Here is a 21,442-nt window from a genome sequence, read left to right on the forward strand (position 1 = left end):
TTTCCTACAGAACTTAACAACCTTTTTTTTGTTATAATAAGTACCCAAAACCAAAGTTCAATTTCGCCACCAGCACCAGTATCACAGTGTCTACCTGCACATGGTCTAGATAACGTCCCTGTAACACCCCTACCTGATTATGAGCATGCAGTGCCTAAAAAACTGGTTAATGGTACAGAAAATAAATCATATGAAAAATCTGGAAAAAGTAACAGGTTGCATATTTATACCCAAATAAATCACCAGTGAGATGTTGGATTCTGCATGTCAAGAAAACTACCCTACTATCCATTTGGATACTTAATAACTGCAGTTTTTGTGTCCTTTGAATCTTCCATAGTGTAACTGCATTAATAAAACCTTCTCAGTTTTGTAATAATATCAAATTGAATACTATTCAAGCTTTTGACATTTGTCACTGCCAGAAAATGGAACTTTTTAATTCAATTGTGAACTCTGTTTACTAAATGGTGAGGCTGAATTGAAATTGCTCCCCTATAGAGGGTTGATGTGTGGAACACAGAAACATGTAACAGGAAACAGCAATCATACTAGCTCTCAAATAGTAGCTCTTTTTCTAGCAAGTCACACGCACAACCAGACTAACATCCAAATGCAGACGCCAGTGTTTGTGGGAGTGTGGTCTTGGATGTCTGGGTGGTTGTGCATGTGAATGTGTGTACTTTTGCAAGAAAAAGAGCTACTGTTTGAAAGCTACTGCAAATGCTATTTCCTGTTTCATGTTTCTGTGCTGCACACATCATCAATCTGCTGTATGTGAACAGTTGCCTTTCCCTTATTTTATGTAATGCTCCATCCAGGAGTTTCCAGTATTATTAAACAAGAAATTCAAGTACTTACTACTACCATCATAATCTCTCAGGTAAAGAGAGTCCATTAAGGTTCACCTGAGTGCTTAAAAAAAAGTCCACGCTGACTTGAAGGAGTGTGTCGTTTTATTTAGTGTAAAGCCAACACATATGACGAATGTCTTTCAGAATATTCTAAGATAAACTAATAACAATTGTGAGGTTTTCAACTTACGTTAATTAGCCTCATCGTCTTTCAGTAAATAAGTGTTGTTCTCTGATGTTCCATTGACGTATGACAAAGAGGAGTTGCAGGACAGACCAATTCAAAAATATATTCACTGCGTAGAATTGCAGAGGGAATCTTTAGATTTGCATGCTGCTTGCACCCCTGAGACAAATGAAGAATGTAACAATGCTATTTTTTAGTGATCTTTACACAGCACTATCCTCAATGTGCAGCTTATCTTTCTGTATTAACTTTCCTTGAAACAGTACATCTCTTTATTTAAATTCATTCTTAAAAACTCATTGCTTCTCTACTGCTACATTTCACTGGTATTATACGTTCATGCTGAAGTATCCCAAATATGTATGGTTATGACACTGTGGCTGTCTTCTATTTCCCTGTATGTATGGCACACCACAATATCTTTTTACTTCTCTTCCTAATTCTCATGTTTATAACCAAGAAACTTCCAACTTAAAAGAAGCTGACAAACCACATACAATGACTTAATTCATGTCTCTATCAGTTGTTGTTAATACTCGAGAGTATTAGTCATTTTCTGACAGGGACATGATCAACAGCTCTAACTTTGTCATTTAATTTGACATTTAATACTGTTTAGTGGATCCATTCTGATGAAGTATACCTAGTTCTTGTTTAGAAGTTTCGTATTCAAATATAAATATTTACTTTGTCCTTGAGTGACTAAACACAAGTACTGTACAATATGTGTGTGACAAACTGCAACATCGGAAGTCCACTGAAGTGGTACACTCTCTGGTACAATATGCACTGACAAATGTCAGAGCATCAAAAAATGTCTCCATAAAAAACTTTCTTCCAAGAGTGCAAGTCCAGAAAAGTAAATGAGAGAGCTTCTGTGAATTCTAGAGGGTAGAAGAAAGTTGCTGGTGGGAGTGGAGCTGTGCATACATCTCAGTCTCTCAGTCAGCAGAGCATTTGCCTACAAAAGCAAGAGTCCCAGGTTCGAGTCTAGCGAGGGGAGGTCCCACGGAATGGGATCGAAACCACCCGCACTGTGTGTATCCCAGTGGGCACTCATTTGTGAGTAACCAACAAAAAAGAATTTCATGTAAGGCTCAAAAGATTTAAAAATAACAGTGTAATCATGAGAGGTTGCATACTGTAGTGTTTCACTTACATTCCTGCCCTTGTAAATCTAGAACTGGGCCAGGGTACATTGCGTCTATGGGACACAACTTGGCAACATGTCAGTTTTGCATAGTCAATGGGAGGATAGTTTTAGGTGTACTTCGAGTGCCAAAAATGAAAGCAGTCAACGTTCTCCAAACGCTGTTCACATTTTCCTTAAATTTTTGCCAGAAAATCTTTGAATACTTGTTTGGAAAGAAGAATGTCATGATAGAATAATTTGTCGTGTAACCTTAAGTCCAATGAATTGCTCGTAGAGAAGATCCAACGAAGAGCAGCATGACTAGTCACTGGATCACTTACTAAATGTGACAGTTTTACGAATGGGCTCGATAAACACCAGTGGCAGATGTCACAAGAGAGGAGTACTGAAGCACAGAGAGTTTGCAGTTGAGAATACGAGAGCGTATGTTCCGAGAAGAGTTCAGTAACATAGTAGCTTCTCCCACACACATCTCGGGAAATGACCATGATGAGAAAATCAGAGAAATTACAGCTGACACGGATGTTTACCAACAATCATTCTGCCTATACTCCACTCGCAAATCGAACAGGGAAAGAGGAGAAAACTGGTGGTATTACAAGTACCTTCCATCACACACCACAAGGTAGCTTGCGGAGTGTAGGCGTGGGTGTAGGCGTAGTACGTCATAAGGTAAAATGCTACTTCACAATAAGAGCTAAGCATACTGTCAGAACAGTGTATATCATCACTCTTTATAACAACTGCACGTGCGCTGATGAAAGTCGAAAGATGCACTGTGGTTGAAAAAGTGTCTTAAGAAGCCACATCAAAATAAAATTACAGTCTTACGACATTCAGAGCAATATGCACTTACAGTCGTTCCAGTTCTTGTTATACTTGTACACAAGTAACTTGACTTGTGTGTAGCAACAAATTCCTAATTCTCACATGACATTAATTAGTTTTAAATATGACAGCACACTTCACTTCATTTCTGTACATTGGCATTTGGAAATGATCATGGGCCAAAATTCACTAGTTATGAGCAAAAAAAATTTGAAGCAAAATTTTCAGTTTGTTGCAGTACACTCAACAACTACGGTTCCGACCTTCAGTCAATATTCTGATGTGTCTCATACTTGGGGGGGGGGGGGGGGGGGGTAAATAACAAAAAAAAAAAAACTAGCTTGTTAAAATCCTTGCACCTCTCAGGACACGAACTGTTTTTTCAGAAGGAACAACAGAAAATCCTATTGCAATCACCAATTACTTATATCCACTGATGTCCAGGAAGACTGTATTTGTTCAGATGGTGAAGGTGATCCTAAACTATACGTCAATGACTCGACCCTTGTACATTGCAGTATCTTGTAAACCATACCCCTCCGTAACAGGAATCGGCAGGTTATTATTATTACTATTATTATTATTATTATTATTATTATTATTTGGGTAGAAATTATTTAGTCGTCATTGAAAGTTATGTTCACTCAATTAGCCAACTGCGAAATTTTTTCCAAAGAAATTGTTGTCGCTGCCTTTTTCTGACAAAACAAATTATAAAAAAACTTGAATGCAGGACTTCTTTCTCCATTGTTGGCTGAAGCTGATGTATCTGTAGTTACATAGGATATTTTCCAGGCAATAATGATAAATATTTATAAAATTTGCAGACCAAGCAGCAATAAAAACTGCCGAGTTAAAAAAAAAAAGACGTCCGGCTGAACTGTTTACTGTACTATTAATCCACAGCTTTCTCATGTTGACAGGCGTGTGGCTCCACACATCTGGTGTCAACATTTTAATGTATTTTGAAGGAAGTGAAACAAAAATATGTCACTATGCAGGAATACACCAGTAGATTCCTAACAACAAAGACAGTCAAGTGTACTCACGAAGGCTGCCTGTCGACCTCGCCCTCCGCCTCAGGCCCCACCGACGCCTCACGGATGATGCGCGCGACGATTCTTCCAGTGCCGTGCTTAGGTCCTGCACCAAAGCTTCCATTTTCATATGGAGGTCACTTTCCTGAACACGCTCCATTGGCAGCCAGTCTGTGCCTATCATGAGACATGATGGAATGAGTGAACCTTACAAACCGAATGTTAAAACCTACCCTATGTACATCACTGAGGATTTTGCACCAGGAGAAGACATTAAGGGACATACACTAAATGAAGCACAGTGTGTAAAATTCCACAGGGTCTAACAGGGTAACACACACACACACACACACACACACACACACACACACACACACACACATAGGGAAACATTCCACGCGGAAAAAATATATCTAAAAACAAAGATGATGTGACTTACCATACGAAAGTGCTGGCAAGTCAATAGACACACAAAATTCAAGCTTTTGCAACCAACGGTTGCTTCGTCAGGAAAGAGGGAAGAAGAGGGAAAGACGAAAGAATGTGGGTTTTAAGGGAGAGGGTAAGGAGTCATTCCAATCCTGGGAGCAGAAAGACTTACCTTAGGGGGAAAAAAGGACGGGTATACACTCGAACACACACACATATCCATCCGCACATACACAGACACAAGCAGACATTTGTAAAGGCAAAGAGTTTGGGCAGAGATGTCAGTCGAGGCGGAAGTACAGAGGCAAAGATGTTGTTGAAAGACAGGTGAGGTATGAATGGCGGCAAATTGAAATTTGCGGAGATTGAGGCCTGGCGGATAACGAGAAGAGAGGATATACTGAAAGGCAAGTTCCCATCTCCGGAGTTCTGACAGGTTGGTGTTAGTGGGAAGTATCCAGATAACCCGGACGGTGTAACACTGTGCCAAGATGTGCTGGCCGTGCACCAAGGCATGTTTAGCCACAGGGTGATCCTCATTACCAACAAACACTGTCTGCCTGTGTCCATTCATGCGAATGGACAGTTTGTTGCTGGTCATTCCCACATAGAACACTTCACACTGTAGGCATGTCATTTGGTAAATCACGTGGGTGCTTTCACACGTGGCTCTGCCTTTGATTGTGTACACCTTCCGGGTTACAGGACTGGAGTAGGTGGTGGTGGGTGGGTGCATGGGACAGGTTTTACACTGGGGGCGGTTACAAGGGTAGGAGCCAGAGGGTAGGGAAGGTGGTTTGGGAATTTCATAGGTGGTGAGTCGTTGAGGTTTGGAGGTGCTCTCAGGTGGGGTTTGTGGGTTGTGTGGTGTGTGTCATATAGGATTGATTTGATTTGTTGATGTTGTCGGTTGTTGTGGTTATAAGTGAAGATTAGTGGCATATTGTGGAATGAGTCGATGGTTTAATTTTCTGTTTTTTCTGGTTTAACTTTCTGTTTTTTCTATAGTAATGTAGTGTTGTATGTGGTTTGTTGTGTTTGAATTTTCCAGATTACTTATTTTATGTTGTTGTTAGGAATGGATATGACTGAAAGTGAACAGTTTTCGGCTGTGGGGTATGATGGGCGACACTGCTATGTCACTCATCAAATTTCTGCAGCTTTTTGGATTACTGGCTGAGCTGGTGAAGTGCTCTGTATGTGGCAAGTAAATGAAGTTAACGAAAGCTCCGGTGTCTCAGACCAGGGACGGCTATATGTAGAGGTGCTGGCGTGACAACGTTTGGCGCTCCACTCGCCGGGGTACCTGGTTCGAGAAGTCCAGGTTGGGCATGCGTGACATTGTGTTGATGAGTTCCCATTTTTGGTATCAGTCCTCACACAGTTTTTGCGCGCATGAGGGTGTGAGTGAGCGAACGGTCCTTGATTAGTATTCTTTTTGTTGGGAGGTTTGTTCAGAATACATTAAATACAGGTGTAAGTTGGGTGGGCCTGGAGTAAAGGTTGAGACTGATGAGTCACAGTTTGGTAGGAGGCAGCATGGGAGGGGTAAGCCTGTAGTTGGTTTATGGGTGTGGGGGGCTGGTTCTTCCGAGTGTGTGTTTAGGATTGTGGAAAATCGTACAAAGAGGGAGTTAGTGGAGTTGATTCACGGTTATGTAGAATAGGGGAGTACTACAGTTTCTGATTGGTTTGCGTCTTATAGTGGGTTGGGTCAGGAGGGTTACAATCATTTAGTTATTAATCACAATGTGAAGTTCAAGAATTGTTAGAGTAGGGCCTGTACAAATACTATAGAGGGGTTTTGGGGGGATGTTAATTCTGTTAATAGGGAGGGGGAAGAGGCACTCTTCCAACCTTCAGGCTCATTTAGATGAGTACTGTTGGCGGACCAGCGTCCCGGGGGGTACTGTATTTTTAGGGTTTCCTTTAGGGCTGTTGGTAAGATGTACAGGCCCAGGCTTGTGGGTTAGTGAGGTTTTGGGATTGTGGTGTCCGATCTAGTAGGCAGCGACAGAGCTTTCATGTGGTGAGTTTTCATTTCTTTTGTTCATGTTTTTATCTGGTTAGATGACTTGTGGATCATGTGTCGTGAGGGGGGGGGGGGTTGCTGGTATTGGTGAGTTGGTTTTGTGTGTTGTTGTTGTTGACCCTGTGAGGTCAAGGGAAGTGTTCGATTTCAGATTTGGTGTTTTCTTGTGATTTTTGAGGTAGTGACGATTATGGAAGTGGTTGTAGGTTTTGGGGTTTATGAATTGGTATTGGTACTTTCCGTTGACCTATACACGTCAAGGGAAGTGTTCGATTCTATTAGATATTGTTTCTAGTCGATTTCACAAATGTTGTCGTCAGTTTATTTCAGCGGCTTTGTCGTTTGGTTTAGTGGCGTGTGTTTACTGTGAGTTTGTCCCCACCCAAAAAAACCCCAATTTCCCCCGCCTTCTCTCGTTAGTTTCATTATATTAGAGGAGGAATATGTTTTTGATGGTTTTTTGATCTATTTTCATGTTTGTAGTCACATTTACGTAATGGCATCATAGTCGTGATATGGAAGTTGTTGTGAATGGTCATTTCCGCCATATTGGTGATGTCATTGGTCAAAGCAGACAGATGGAATTGGACATTTCCGTTAACACGACAATTGGCTACATCCAACAAAGTAAACACTCATGGAAACATTATTTGATTCAGGTATTATGTAAATTTGTAATTTCTCATTGCGCATTTCATCCAAATTGTGTTTTTATTGGGACAACATATTATTGCATTCTCAATTTTGACACTTTGTTTCTCTTATAACTGGTTTGTATGTGTTCAGTGCAGTCTTCTTTCAATAATCAGGATATACTTTCATAGTAACTGAATAGTAATGAAAATATCTTTGCAAGTAACAACTTCAGTGTCCAACATTCAAAATGTGCAACTGTTTCCATTAATAAAAATCAAGAACGGCAGCATGATCTCCTCACGGTGTCTTGAATATTGAAAAAGTTATTTTGATAAAACTTTCCAATTATATGTGATTTACATGAACAAATTTTACTGGTCAACTGTTGACAATATAGAATCCTCTACTGCCAACTTTTATAAAATATACTAACAATGAATTATGACTCGTGCTAATCTACTTATTGATTATTTTATACAAGTACATCACAGTAAAAGCAGCTACTTTGAAAGCAACATTATTCAGTTTCTGTTCTGATCCACTGCTACAAACAAAGTGTTCATGGAAATTGAATGGTTTAAAAAACTACTACATTCTGTAGAAGTTAATTAACTTGAGCGATATGAATATTAGTGTTAACAGTAATTGCATCCAAAAGTCCAACTATATTAGTACATTGTAAAAGGATTTTTAACCCTGCCTCTGATGTCTACCAGAAATCTGTTACAGATGTTTGCATTAGAATATAAGTTTCATACTCAATACTAGGCATTGTATGCATGGAAATTATTTTCACTTCTAGTATTCTGATCATCAATTTTACAGTTCATCTTAAATTCACTAACAAAAAATGCCATTGGGGAGTTCACATATCAACATGTGAGTGTAAGGATACCCCAAGTCCATCAAAGTAGTTAGGTACATGTTTCGAGGATCATTTTGCATAATAGATCATAATGATGGTTTCTGCAATATGTTCAGTTACACAGCTTAAATAATAACTTACAACCTGCTTCTGTAAAATAAACACTTTTTTGAGCTTAACTGAATTACCCCAGAAGATTATGCCATGGGGCAATACTAAGTTCAGCTAGCCTAATCTCATCTACAGGTAAACAGAGTGTGAGGGATTTTTAAGTGAAAAGCAGGGTGCGCTTTCACCATAAGTTATCTGCAATGTTTATACTTGTACAACTGTCTCACTAGGAAATTTACTTAAACAGCGTGAAGTTTTTTGACTTAGAAGTTTTTGATGATTAATTTTTTTTTTTTCGTCTTTAAATACATTGTGCACTCCTGAAAGTTGGAAATGCTGTGATAATCCTCATGGGAAGCAAATTAATGTAGGCTACATTTTTCTGTCTAAAGAACAGGAACATATTTTACAATTTACAAACTGGCTATATGATTTTACTTTTTAGTTACTGGCTTTTGTCCTGGAATAACTAAGATCAGACGTAGTAGATCATGTGTAGTAAAACAATAAAATATTCTGACACATTTTGGGTTGTTGACAGTTTTACGGGCTGTGATTTCCTAACTGAATGCACACGAATATTTACATTTCTTTTCTTGCCACCCTAAAACACAAACAACAACTTCAAGTGACATTATAGCGTCTCTCTTCTGCTCAAGAGTCCCCTCACTAACGAGTTGATCAAGATGATTCTCTCTCAGATTACGGATCCAAGTGCATTACAACGAACTAAATACTACCTGCAACGTCTTCGAAATCGTTAATGCACCGGAAATAAATAGTACTTCACGCATTATCTTCGAAACACATGAGTTAGCTAAGTTTCCAATAACTATGTCTAGCATCTGTGATTTGTTTATCGTACACCTAACCTCAAAATACTGCTTTACATCTGTAAGAATGCTTGACTACGAATCCACAAAAGGTATCCACAGCACAACACATGTTAATTTCTAATCGACTCATAATTACATAAAACGACCCGTCACGTACAGAGTTCTCAATTCTTTAAATGCTGAAACAAAGGCGATCGGAAGTTATTTGGGCAGTCCCGATATATTGTTATATACTAATAATGTTTGCCTTTTTTTAGTTTAGTTAGGGGGAAATATGTACATTTTTCTGTACTTGTTTGTTTCTTTTCGAAGTCCCTATCATCTGAAAGGATATGTACTAACATCTGATTCGACTGTACTAGGTGGTAACAGAGCCTGGTTTACTGCTGTTCATTTACATTTCAGTGAATTTTGTACTTATATGCAATTCATTATATAAATAATACCATCAAAAATAAGAAATAAATAAATAGGCTCACCTCGTTTTCCTTTTAGCTGATGCTCAAACTATGGTTTCTTAACACGCATTCATTTTAAGTTACCCTTTGCATGTAACCAGCGTCAAACGTCACTACTACGTCACGAGACATCGCTGGGGTTCGTTTACCTCATTGGTGCTGACGTAGGCACTCAGCTGCAGCCTATGATATTGCTCGGAGGGAAAATGCCGCGAAATTCTTCGCGTCGGAAACAAGCGCTAGAGGTAGTGGAGGGTAAGTGACTAGTCGTGCTGAGAACCTGGCGGGTGCAGCTGGAAGGGCTCGACAAAGTGCCTCTGTTTTCATCGCAGGTAGTGTGAAGTTATTGATGCCATGATTAGTTTTAGTGCGTTAAATGATTTTAACATTTATGTGTAAGAACTATACAAATGTTACCAAACTAGTAAGTTTCAAGTAAATAGAACCAGAGGGCTTGAGAAGTTTGCGCGGGAATGACGCATCAAGCGCACACAATTTGGCGCGTAAATAGATATAGGAGAAAGTGGCCACTACGTTCAATACTCAGGCATTAGTAAGAACTAATTTGTTTTGTTGTATTTGAGTTTCTTATTACTGCCGGCAGATCACCCGGAATTCTGGCTCAGTGCAGTTTTCATTTACGTGCAGGTGTGGCAGTTAGGCTACTTAAATTCTTGATTTATTTCGTGGTAAACATCAGTCTGACAAAGATTAATGCTTACATATTTCACAGAGAAATATATTGGTCATTTAGTTGTGGTGGAGTCTTCTTCTGAATTAGAAACCTTGTGCGTTTTCAGACGCGAGATACGTGGCATTTCACACCTAAAACTTTCGTGTATTGTACGTATTAGACTAGTGAAAGTTTCTACAAATTGTTTGAAGGTAAAATGCCAGATTTTGCAGTAAGGGAGTGCAGTGTTTGGTACATAATGGGGGTAATGCTCCAGTATTATTAAAAGTAATTACCTGTGTTAATTCTCATAAGTCTATGCACGTATTAGCTAAGTGTTACTAAGTGGAGCTTATTCCTACTATATCTACTTTGACTATATTTATTTCCTTGAATAAAGCAAGAATGATTAGTTACTCTTAAAACTTAATATGTATGAGTAATGGATTTCAAAAATTTGTGGGGAATCTGACTCATAATTTCTGCTTATTGCAGAAGTATTTAAGCACATTTGTTTGAGCAGGTAAGTGTCATTGTTTTAAAGGTGAAAATTATTTTCCTAGATAATTATTTGAGGTAGGGAAATTTTATGCAAATTCTGAAGAATTTCTTATATTTATAGATATTCAAATATGGGTGTATATTGTTACCAACTGTACCAAGTGTTAATAATACTATATATTCTAAGTGTGGTGCACAGTTTGAGCCACAGAAGCATATGTAATGCTACGTTATTTTTCTATCCAAATTACATTCAAAGAATGTGTAAAATGCAACCAATGTATGATTGATTTCCAGTTTGACTTTAACATACTTAATGGTTAATATTTTCAGTAACGTTTTTGGAGAACTTACTGTATTGCATTTCACAGCCTGTTTTAGGATTGTAATGTTTGGACTTAGAAATTTTGATGGATTGAAGTATTGCTTGCATTTTTTACAGGAGTCTGTGCAAAAGATTATGTAGACTTGTTTGTTGATGCCAGTAATTTGCAAAATTTTCCTTCGAAACTGTAATTGCCCACGTTAGTCATGATGATGCTGAGAAGACCAAAAATAGGCATAGAATTGTGTAGAGTTCAGATGAGGTTACATATCTGTGAATTCAGATAGTGTTAGGATTTGTTCAGGGTATGCTGGTTTTGTTAGAAGGTTAAGTTTGACTGTGTTTGAATTTTGTAGTAGTTCATGTTGTAAGAGAATGAATGAATCTTGTGCGATTGGTGTCACTTCAATGATGGAGTTTAGTGATCACTGTTTAAAATTAATTCATTTTGCTGACAGTTACACATTCATTTTTATGATATGACCTTTAGATCACAGTTGGTAATCTTCAGATCTATGTAATTCTGGATCCATATGGACCTAAACATCAATGCTGTTACATCTAAAACAGAAAACATGCACATACACAACTAGTGTCCTGTATAATAATGGCAGTTGCTAAATGCTCTGTGACGGCATAGAAATTAAGGGTACTGTTCTAGTCTGTACAGTAAAAATAAGATGGTAGCCAGGCTGACAACTGGAGATAGAGGAAGCTGTTCCCTATTTCTGCATGTTCTGAGGTAAATTGTAGGGTATGAGTTGATCATATATTTTATATCTGTTTTATTGTTTTATAATGTAACTGGATATTATTTTGTTAGATGACAAATTTGAGAACCACCAAATCAGAAAAACCATTTGTTGCAACTCTTTTATTTATCCCATTGGAGATGAGAAATTAGTTCACAGCTTTGCAACCAGATCTGCATGCACTGGTAGTGCATCAGTGTACTGTGCTGCAGATGAGGTCGGGTGCTCTTTAACATTCATAACTGTTGTATGTGGCCAAGATTACTTGTAGTTTTTGCAAGTCATTTATTTAGTTAAAGGCGGTTACAGAGGAATGGTTTTGTATCATTCAGTGCAAAATTATCTGAATGAGATTTAAGGAAGTTAAAGACGTATGTGCTCTGATGATGAACTAAATAATAGATACTGTTACTGCTGGTGTGTGTTGCTCCATTTGAAGCATTTAAATTTTAGAGCATGTATGTTGTCAAATTGTTCTACTAAATTTTAATGGTCATTATTTGTTCTTCAGTTTAGTAGATAATTGACACGTGACACAAAATGAGCATGGAGAACCCAGCTACACCGCAGGTGGCAAATGCCTCACTGCAGCGACGAGCCACGCGCAGTGCCCTGGCAGAAATCCCGGCACGACTTGGGCTGCTGACCGTCGATGAGAATGGCCGCACAGAGGGGGCCACAGCTGCAGCTACTGTGGTCGGTACGTTGACTCCGGCCACTAGAAGGCCACCGCTTGTCCCAATACCCGATCGTGCCAATCAGCTCACTCCGCGCGATGGAGAAGGGGCTGTGGCAGGCACTCGTGGTAAGTCTTGTGGTAATCGTATGTATCCGGCTCTGACAAGGCTGCAACTGTGGCTGCTGGACCCTCACCCCTTTTGTGTTCTACTGTGTGAGTGAGTTTTTTATCTTATGAGAGATTAACATTTAAGTTTACGAAAAAGTATTTATGTATGAATAAGGTTTATTTCCATATGTTAATCATTCACTAGTTTTTATTGGACGGGCTGAATCAGGATTAAAATACATAAGATTAACAATATATGTAGGCTACACTGAAAAACATGCACACGCACACAAAGTACATGCTCGCACTCTTTTGTAACTCATAATTTAACACAATCTTGTTTGGCTGAACATTGTAGGCAATCTGAATATCTGTTACGCAATATCATTACAAAAAAGACTGACAAAGTAGAAGTTGCGGTCATGGTGGATACGAAATTGGTGATTTCGAAATTTTCCAGTGATACCCATCATATTTCAGAAAATGACGTGCATGCACAGTACTGCTATAGGGTAGATGTCATGTATTTTACACAGATTACTTGGATCTTTATACTGTCCAATCTAGAATGTGACTGTCAATTTCATGCCTTTTACTAAACTACATAGAGGCAGTAGAAGGCTAATCAACCAAAGACTGTAATTACACCTACCTGGTTGTAGATAGGTCTGCAGTGGACAAATTTCTTACTTAACATTAAAATCCTAACTGTGTTCTGGATGAGTTGGATGCCTTCATATTTTGGTAGTTTGGTTCTTGACTGAACTGAAAAATCATTGTTTAATAATAGTGGCATTGTCACTAGGGTAAGAGATTGTATGGAAAGCACATTTTGTACATCCATGTCTCATTGTGAAAGACACTTCAGAGATGTGGAACGTGACAAAATATGCATTAACAAGACATGCAGCTGTACCTGCCCTGCTCAGCGGTATTTGTAGTGACAGCAGCCAAATGTAACTTTATAAACAAGAAAGATGCTGCTTCCTCAAATTTGAAACCACCTGTGCAAATTACACTCTTGTGATTATTTTATGCGATGAACCTTAAATTTGATGTTTTACGTGATGAACCTTGAATATAAAAAAAAAATAGAACCAATATAACTTATCCTAATAAATCAGCAATATAATTTTATCTGGATGGTATGTAACAATATTATGAAGAGGATAGTTGCTACTGACCATATAGTGGAGATGCTGAGTTGCTGATAGGAACAACAAAAATGTTGGAAAGTGAGCTTTCAGTCAACAATGTAGTGAGGAGGGGTATAGCAGGGTAGGGGTGGGGGATGATGAAGTGCTGCTTGTGGGAACTGGTCATGAGTCATAAGGAGAAGGTTGATGGTTTGGAATCCGTTGGGCGTTGGGAAAGATAGTATTCAATAGTGGCATTAGGGATGTTAGTGTAAAGAAAGGTAGCGTCAATAGTGACAGCAGGGTACCATGTGGTAAGGGAGAAGAAACTGTGGAGGAAATGGTTGGTATCTTGTATATAGGAGGGTAGGTTGTGGTAAATAGGCTCTTCTCTGCCTTTATCAAGCATTATTTCTGTCCCATCTGGACTGTGGATGTGAAGTTTCTCAGCTGCCTTTTCGACATTGCTCCTCTTGGACCCAGCCCACCATCATGATACCCATTCGGCCACTGGTGCCTTTTGCACTATCCCTGTCTACAGTGTTCTAGTTGATGGTGGGATTCCCCCCCCCCCCCCCCCCCTATTTGGATTGGCAGTTCCATCTCTAGGTTTCCTCAGCCATCACTGTCTGCTCTTTCCCAGTTCACCCTCTTATTTTCACAACTCTGGGACATAGCCTGCCCACTGCCCACCCTCGGATGAATTTATCAATTTGCCTCTGCCTTTCTTCCTTTCGGCACTATTTCCATCTTCCCTCTGTGTCTTGTTTCCCTCGCTCTTTCCTGAACACATCCACTTGGTTAGTTCCTTGTCCCCAGATTCAGATGGATATCGGCTGGGGTGCAAAAAGTCTCACTCCAATCGTGTTCATTTGTTTGTTCCTCCAACCCTTACAAGAGTTTTGGGATGCTATTGTGTTTTATGCCAATGGCTTTAAATCTGCTAATCATGAAGGATATGCCTTAGTCTTCTATTGGCATGGAACACCATCTCTTACCTGTCACATGTGGGGTGTTTACCACGGAGCTGATAGCCATTTGCAGGGCCCTCTGCTTTATTAAGCGGTCTTTCCTCATCCAAGTATTGTTGAGTTTGTACTCAAAAACTGACCTTCAGGGTATTTCCCTTTTTTTTACCACCACCCTTTGGTCTCTGTCCATAACCTTCATGTCCGTCTTGACAGTGCTGCTTGTTAGGTTGATTTCCCTTCCCCAGTTCTCAAAGACCCCCATTTCTAATAAACTTAGTGATAAAGGGGACTCCTGCCACGTGGCATTCTTTCCTCTGCCTCGCTTGGTGTGAATCTACCTTCTACTGCTGTCTTTTATTGGGCTCCTCACCCCCACCCCTTGGTATTTATGCCACCCCTCTCACGGTGATTAATATTTTGCTGGGCTGCCTCCTGCACTTTGGGCCTTCACATTAAAAATGCCCCTACCACGGTTGTTAGTGGACAACCCTTGCACACTTATGTCCGTCAAGATTTTTATTCACGAAAGTGGTTTGTCCTTCCAAATTTGAGTTTCTGAATTTCCTTCCAGAATTGAAGTCCCTCGTTTAGTGTTGGGACCGACCAGGTTTGTTCCTACCTCCCTCTCACTTCCCTTTTTCCCTGTTTCATCTGGTTTTTGTGCTGCTTTATTTCCTGTTTTCGTGTGTGTTCTTCCCCGGTGTTGTCCATGCTGTGTGGTGGTTGTGATAGTGTGGGGATCAGTGGCAGTGCCCCCTGCTCTTGCCCACTCTAACCTTCCCCTCCACCATTCTTTACTCTACCTGCAACCCTGACACTCCTTCTGCCTCTTTTGTCACCCGATTTCCTTTCCCATCAACTGGACTGCGATGTTGGTGTTGTTCCTCCCTTAGTTTCTGCCTTCTTGGATCATGAAACTGATGACCTCTGTTTTCTCCCTCCCTCCCTCCCTACCAACCATATACGGATACATTAGATTTGCTTGTGGAGACAATGCATACACGACCACCAGACATTAATGTAGGAATAAAGTATTACCAAATAGAAGTGTTGACTTATCAGCAAGTGCACAAAAAAGAATGGAAACTTACCAGATTTCTGACATCCGTCAACGAGCTGGGAATATATACATTCGCACATACTCGTGTTGGGAGCAGTTCTTTAGCCACACGACGAGGGCTCGGCTTGCTGGCCAGGTTGGGTGTCGCTTTTAGGTAGCTTCCCACATTAGACTAGTTGAATACTGGGCTTTTTCCCATGCTCCATCTGATACACAGTACTCAAACATTTAGAACACTAACACTTGTGCACAGAATTTATGCTATATACTAACAGATTAAGTCTGCTGCTTCTGTCATTGGGGTGGGTGGGGGACATATCACCTGTTTTGTCTCCTTAAACAATAAACCAACATCAGCTACTGTTATTGACTCATATTCTGGAATATTTCCTGTATGTATGTTGGTGAAGGAATTCTGGAAACCAGTGTTTAGCAACCCTCCTCTATTGATGCTGTTGTTGGTAACACTATCATTTCTATCATGTAATGAAATTATCACAGTTTTGCCACTGATATGCCTTAAATATGACCAGAAGCTGTCAGATATTGAGACAGTCTCATTGTGGAAACTGCCAAAAACATCTTGCATTGTAGTACACTGTAAATTTCAAGCTTGTGTAAAATGTAGCAAATTATGAAGATTTTGCATTGTTTTAATTCTGGTGTGCTATTTTTGTGCTCCTGAAAATGGCCCAGCTTATTTTTTGTACCATGGTGAGATCTGTTCCTTTTAATTTACTCGATATGAAACACTATTTCTCTGAATTTGTCGTATCTTGTCTACACTGAGTTGGTATGGAAGGAATAGAGATTCTCTTTATAAGGTGTTTAGTAAATTTTTACCTGCTTTTTAAATCAATGTATTTTGTTTGTTTCATGGATTTGGATAGTGTGAAATTCAGCATTGCTAAAATGACCTTGTTGTTTCTCATCCCTGTATCTGTCACAGCCCTCATTTTGGTCAGTATTATTTGCTGCTGAAAGATCTATCCTCAGTGAAAGTGAAAAACTTCTGAGTGTTTAACAGAATGATTAGACTAATGATTGTAGAATGATTTAAGAGTAAATTGAGGAAAGTAATGAGTAGTAGTATAAATGAGATTGGTGATAAACTTAATGAGAATTGAGGACCATGGAGTAGATGAAGTGAAGGAAAACTATCTGGGAAGCAAAATAACATGGAAAAAGCGAGGAGGACATAAGGAGGTGGTAAGCAAGGGAAGGGTGAGAAGACCAAGAGAAGTCTGCTAGTATCACACATAAGCTTTAGAGTGAGAAATTTGTGGTAATATACTTTCGCAGCACAGGACTATATTCCAGTGGATTGTGGAACAACCAGGAAAGAGAAACTTCCTGGCAAATTAAAACTGTGTGCCGGACTGAGACTTGAACTCGGGACCTTTGCCTTTCGCGGGCAAGTGCTCTACCAAAGCACGACTCACGCCCTGTCCTCACAGCTTTACTACTGCCAGTACCTCCTCTCCTCCCCCCAGGGGGTCCACAACTCTTTAGTGGATACGTGCGTAGTGAGCACGGGACCCCGAGCTAATGTGGCCTTCCTTCCTTTCTAGGCTGCATAACTTCCCTTTCCGCATCCTTCCCCATCCCCCATCTTCGCCCTCCCCCTCACCTCCACCTCTTTCCTTCCCTTTCTCCCCCTCTGGGAGTATGGTTTGTGCCTACGTCCGGAGACGGACGCTCGAAACTGTTACAAATTCTTTGCTTTCTCCGCTTGAAAGTCGTCGTCCTTCCTCTGTCCTTCTCTTTTCCTTACCTCTTCTCTTTGCCCTTTTCTCTGCTGCGTCGTTTGAGACCCCTCTTCTTTCCTTTCCCTTTCTCTTTTTTCCTCCCTGTGCATGTCTGAAGGCCGACCCACGCATTTCCATGCGTAGCCGGTGACGGGGTAACGCATAATTCCCCTCCCCGGGTAGACAGGTAGGACATGTACGTACCCCCTGGTAACGGCCAGGCCCAGGGAGGGGTGATTACCCGAGCTGATACCTTCCGAAAGTGCCGATTGGTCCCTCCGTCAGTTTGTCGGGTGGTGTGAAGAATAACCTAAGGCGGGAGTGCCCTCAGGGAGGGCCCCCACAAGGGAAGAGCGCGCCATCGGAGACGCCGGTAATCGTGGGGGATTCTTCCGCAGTGGTTTCCTCACCTTCCACTATGTCTGCTCACAAGCGTAAGTTCACTGAGTCTCAGCCACAGACAGTTCTTCCATCATTGCCACAGTTCCTTGTTTCTCAGTCTGACGAAGGTCACGACTTCTCCACGGTCAACCCTTTCCTTATTCAGAAAGGTGTCGACGCAATTGCAGGTCCTGTAAAGTCTTGTTCCAGATTATGGAATGGCACCTTGTTGTTAGAAACAGTCAGTGCCCTCCAAGCACAAAAATTGCTGCGTACTTCACTGCTCCACACCTTCCCTGTCCGGGTTGAACCGCACCGCACTTTAAATTCCTCATGTGGAGTCGTTTATACACGCTCCCTCGATGGATTGTCTGATGAAGAAATTCAGCACTACCTGTCTGACCAGGGCGTAACGGCTGTTCATAGGGTTATGAAAAGGGTTGACCCGAACATCATTCCAACCCGCACTGTCTTCTTGACATTTGACAAAGTTCAACTCCCATCGAAAATCAAAGCAGGCTATGACATAATTTCCGTTCGCCCTTATTTCCCAAACCCTACGCGTTGCTATCGGTGTCAGTGGTTCAATCACACCAGCCAGTCCTGTTCCAATCCGGCCAAATGTGTTACGTGTGGCAAGGATGCCCATGAGGGTGCTTGTCCACCTCCGTCCCCTCGCTGCATCAACTGTATGGGTGACCACGCTGCTTCCTCTCGAGATTGTCCCGTTTTTAAGGACGAAAAGCTCATCCAGGAAATTAGAGTAAAGGAAAAGGTGTCGACCTTTGCTGCTCGAAAATTATTCGCCAGTCGACAGCCCACCGTGCCTCAGAAAGGAAAATACAGCGCTGTCCTTGCTTCTCATCGGCCAACAAAGGAGGCGGCCATGCAGACATGCGACCTCACCTTTAGTGCCACGGTCGTCAGATCGGCCAACGCAAAGATCGCACGTTCAACCTCACCACTTTCGCCTGCCCACTCTCTGGCTCACCCTTCGTCGAGTTCTGCTAAATCTTGAGCCCAAAAGTCAGACACCAAGACTTCGAAAAAAGAGCATACTCGTGAAGAGTTTTTACGTACGGCAACTTCCCAACCATCGGTTCCTCCTTCCTCTAAACATCATACTTCCAAGAAGGCTACAAAGAAACCCAGTTCCTCTCCTTCTCCGCCAAGGCGTGTCCCATCTACAGCACCACCTGGCGGAAATCGCCCTTGGCCGTCTTCTGTGTTGCCGAGGCGCACTGCTGGCGGCCGATCAACCGGCCGGTCGCTGGTGGCCGGAGCTGCTCCTGACCAACCTATGGATCAGGATCTTCTGCCTTCGGATGAGTGCCATTCCATGCTGTCGGTCGCAAGCTCAGAGCAGTCGTTGAGTTGACAGCGACCTTCGTCACATTCCTCCATTTTCTGTTCACCCTATGTCCATTATCCACTGGACTATCCGCGGTATTCGAGCCAATCGGGATGAATTGTCGATCCTCTTACAATCCTACTCGCCGGTCATCTTCTGTCTTCAGGAAACAAAGCTGCGTCCCCATGACCACTTTGTTCTCCCTCATTTTCAGTCCGTCCGATATGATCTCCCCCCTGTTGAAGGCACTCCAGCACATGGAGGACTCATGATTCTTCTCCATGAAACTCTCCATTATCACCCAATCCATTTAAACACCTCCTTCCACGCTTTCGCCGTCCGTCTTTCCCTTTCCGGATACACGTTCTCTCTTTGTACTGTATACATTCCATCGTCCACACCAATGGCACAAGCTGATCTCCTTCATCTTCTTGGTCAGCTTCCACCCCCCATATTTGCTGGTTGGGGACTTCAATGCCCACCACCTGCTTTGGGGATCTCCACATCCTTGTCCACGTGGCTCACTATTGCTAGACGTCTTCCACCAAGCAGATCTAGTTTGCCACAACACTGGGGTCCCTACATTTTTGTCTGCCTCCACGACAAATTTCTCATTTGGACCTTGTGGTCGGTACTGTTCCGCTAGCTCGGTGCTTCGAATGGTTCGCCCTTGATACACACTAGAGTGACCACTTTCCATGTGTCCTTAGACTGCAGCCTCAACTGCCCTACATGCGCCCGCGACGCTGGAAGTTTGCCCAAGCCGATTGGACACTTTTTTCGTCTCTAGCGACATTCGATGACCGTCACTATCCCAGCGTCGACGATGAGGTCACACATATTACCGACGTTATTCTTACAGCTGCGGAACATTCAATACCACGCACCTCCGAATTGCCCCGGCGCTCCCCAGTTCCTTGGTGGAACGAGTCATGCCGCGATGCACTACGTGAGCGGCGACGTGCTCTCCGCGTTTTCCGCCACCATCTTACTTTGGCCAACTGTATCCGCTATAAGCAGCTCCGAGCGCGATGCCGTCGTGTCATCCGTGATAGCAAGAAGGCAAGCTGGAAATTCTTTATTAGCTCATTTAACACCTTCACTCCCTCCTCGGAAGTTTGGAGTCGGCTTCGACGGTTCTCAGGCGCGCCTAGTTTCTCTCCGGTCTCTGGGCTCACTGTCGCGCATGACACGTTAGTGGACCCCGTCGCAATTTCTAACTCGTTGGGTCAGCACTTTGCTGAGATTTCGAGCTCTTCAAATTACCCGCCAGCGTTTCTCCCGAAGAAACGTGCAGCGGAAGTGCGACCTCTTGCTTTCTCCTCTCAAAATCGCGAAAGCTACAATATTGTTTTCTCCATGCGGGAACTCCAACATGCACTCTCTTCTTCTCCCTCCTCCGCCCCAGGACCGGATGGTATCCACGTCCAAATGTTGCTACATTTATCAACCCATAGTCAGCGTTACCTCCTTCGCCTTTATAATCGAATTTGGACCGACAGTACTTTTCCCAGACGATGGCGGGAAGCTATCATCGTTCCTGTTCCGAAACCTGGAAAGGACAAACATCTCCCCTCTAGCTATCGCCCCATTTCTCTCACTAGTAGTGTCTGTAAGGTTTTGGAGCGTATGGTGAATTACCGTTTAGCGTGGTGGCTGGAATCCCGCAGTCTTTTAACACCTGCCCAATGCGGATTCCGAAAGCATCGTTCTGCAGTTGACCATCTTGTTGCTCTCTCCACTTATCATGAACAATTTTCTCCGGAAACGCCAAACAGTAGCAATATTTTTTGATCTGGAGAGAGCATACGATACCTGTTGGAGGACAGGCATCCTCCGCACACTGTTCTCTTGGGGCTTTCGAGGTTGGCTGCCCCTTTTTCTTCGCGAATTTATGGCAGAGCGCACATTTAGGGTGCGGGTGAACACTACTCTCTCCTGTACTTTCTCCCAAGAAAACGGGGTACCCCAGGGCTCCGTGCTGAGTGTTGTACTGTTTGCCATTGCCATCAATCTAATTATGGATTGTCTCCTTCCTGATGTCTCGGGCTCCCTCTTTGTGGACGATTTTGCGATCTACTACAGCTCTCAACGGACCAGCCTTCTTGAACGACGTCAAGGATGTCTCGATCGCCTCCACTCTTGGAGCATCGACACCGCCTTCCGTTTTTCTCCCAGTAAGACCGTTTGCGTTAATTTTTGGCGACGTAAGGAGTTTCTTCCGCCCTCCTTACATCTAGGTCCTGTCAACCTTCCGTTTTCCAACGTCGCTAAATTCTTGGGTCTTATGTTTGACAGAAAACTGTGCTGGTCCTCCCACATTTCCTATCT

The 21,442-nt window shown here is 42.0% G+C and overlaps 2 protein-coding genes across 5 annotated transcripts in view; one reads left to right on the forward strand and one right to left on the reverse strand.

Moving 5' to 3' along the window:
* LOC126210094 (G patch domain-containing protein 2) overlaps nt 1-9,551 on the reverse strand; it is a 192,288-nt gene extending 182,737 nt beyond the window's left edge. The window contains exons 1-2 of the mRNA XM_049939226.1: nt 9,448-9,551; nt 4,072-4,236 (exon numbers count right to left, since the gene is read on the reverse strand). Of these exons, the coding sequence (XP_049795183.1) occupies nt 4,072-4,219 (148 nt within the window). The 5' untranslated portion in view covers nt 4,220-4,236; nt 9,448-9,551. The remainder of the gene's footprint in view (nt 1-4,071; nt 4,237-9,447) is intronic.
* LOC126210095 (uncharacterized) overlaps nt 1-21,442 on the forward strand; it is a 69,897-nt gene that overhangs the window by 6,284 nt on the left and 42,171 nt on the right. The window contains exons 1-2 of one of the 4 annotated variants that reach the window (XM_049939227.1): nt 9,629-9,758; nt 12,189-12,377. In XM_049939227.1, the coding sequence (XP_049795184.1) occupies nt 12,218-12,377 (160 nt within the window). In that variant the 5' untranslated portion in view covers nt 9,629-9,758; nt 12,189-12,217. Of the gene's footprint in view, nt 1-9,628; nt 9,759-9,958; nt 10,075-12,188; nt 12,378-21,442 lie in introns of those variants that run through there. The other 3 variants (XM_049939230.1, XM_049939228.1, XM_049939229.1) reach the window with 3 other exon arrangements.

Source organism: Schistocerca nitens, chromosome 10 (assembly GCF_023898315.1).
Source record: "Schistocerca nitens isolate TAMUIC-IGC-003100 chromosome 10, iqSchNite1.1, whole genome shotgun sequence".
In the NCBI taxonomy this organism is placed as follows: domain Eukaryota; kingdom Metazoa; phylum Arthropoda; class Insecta; order Orthoptera; family Acrididae; genus Schistocerca; species Schistocerca nitens.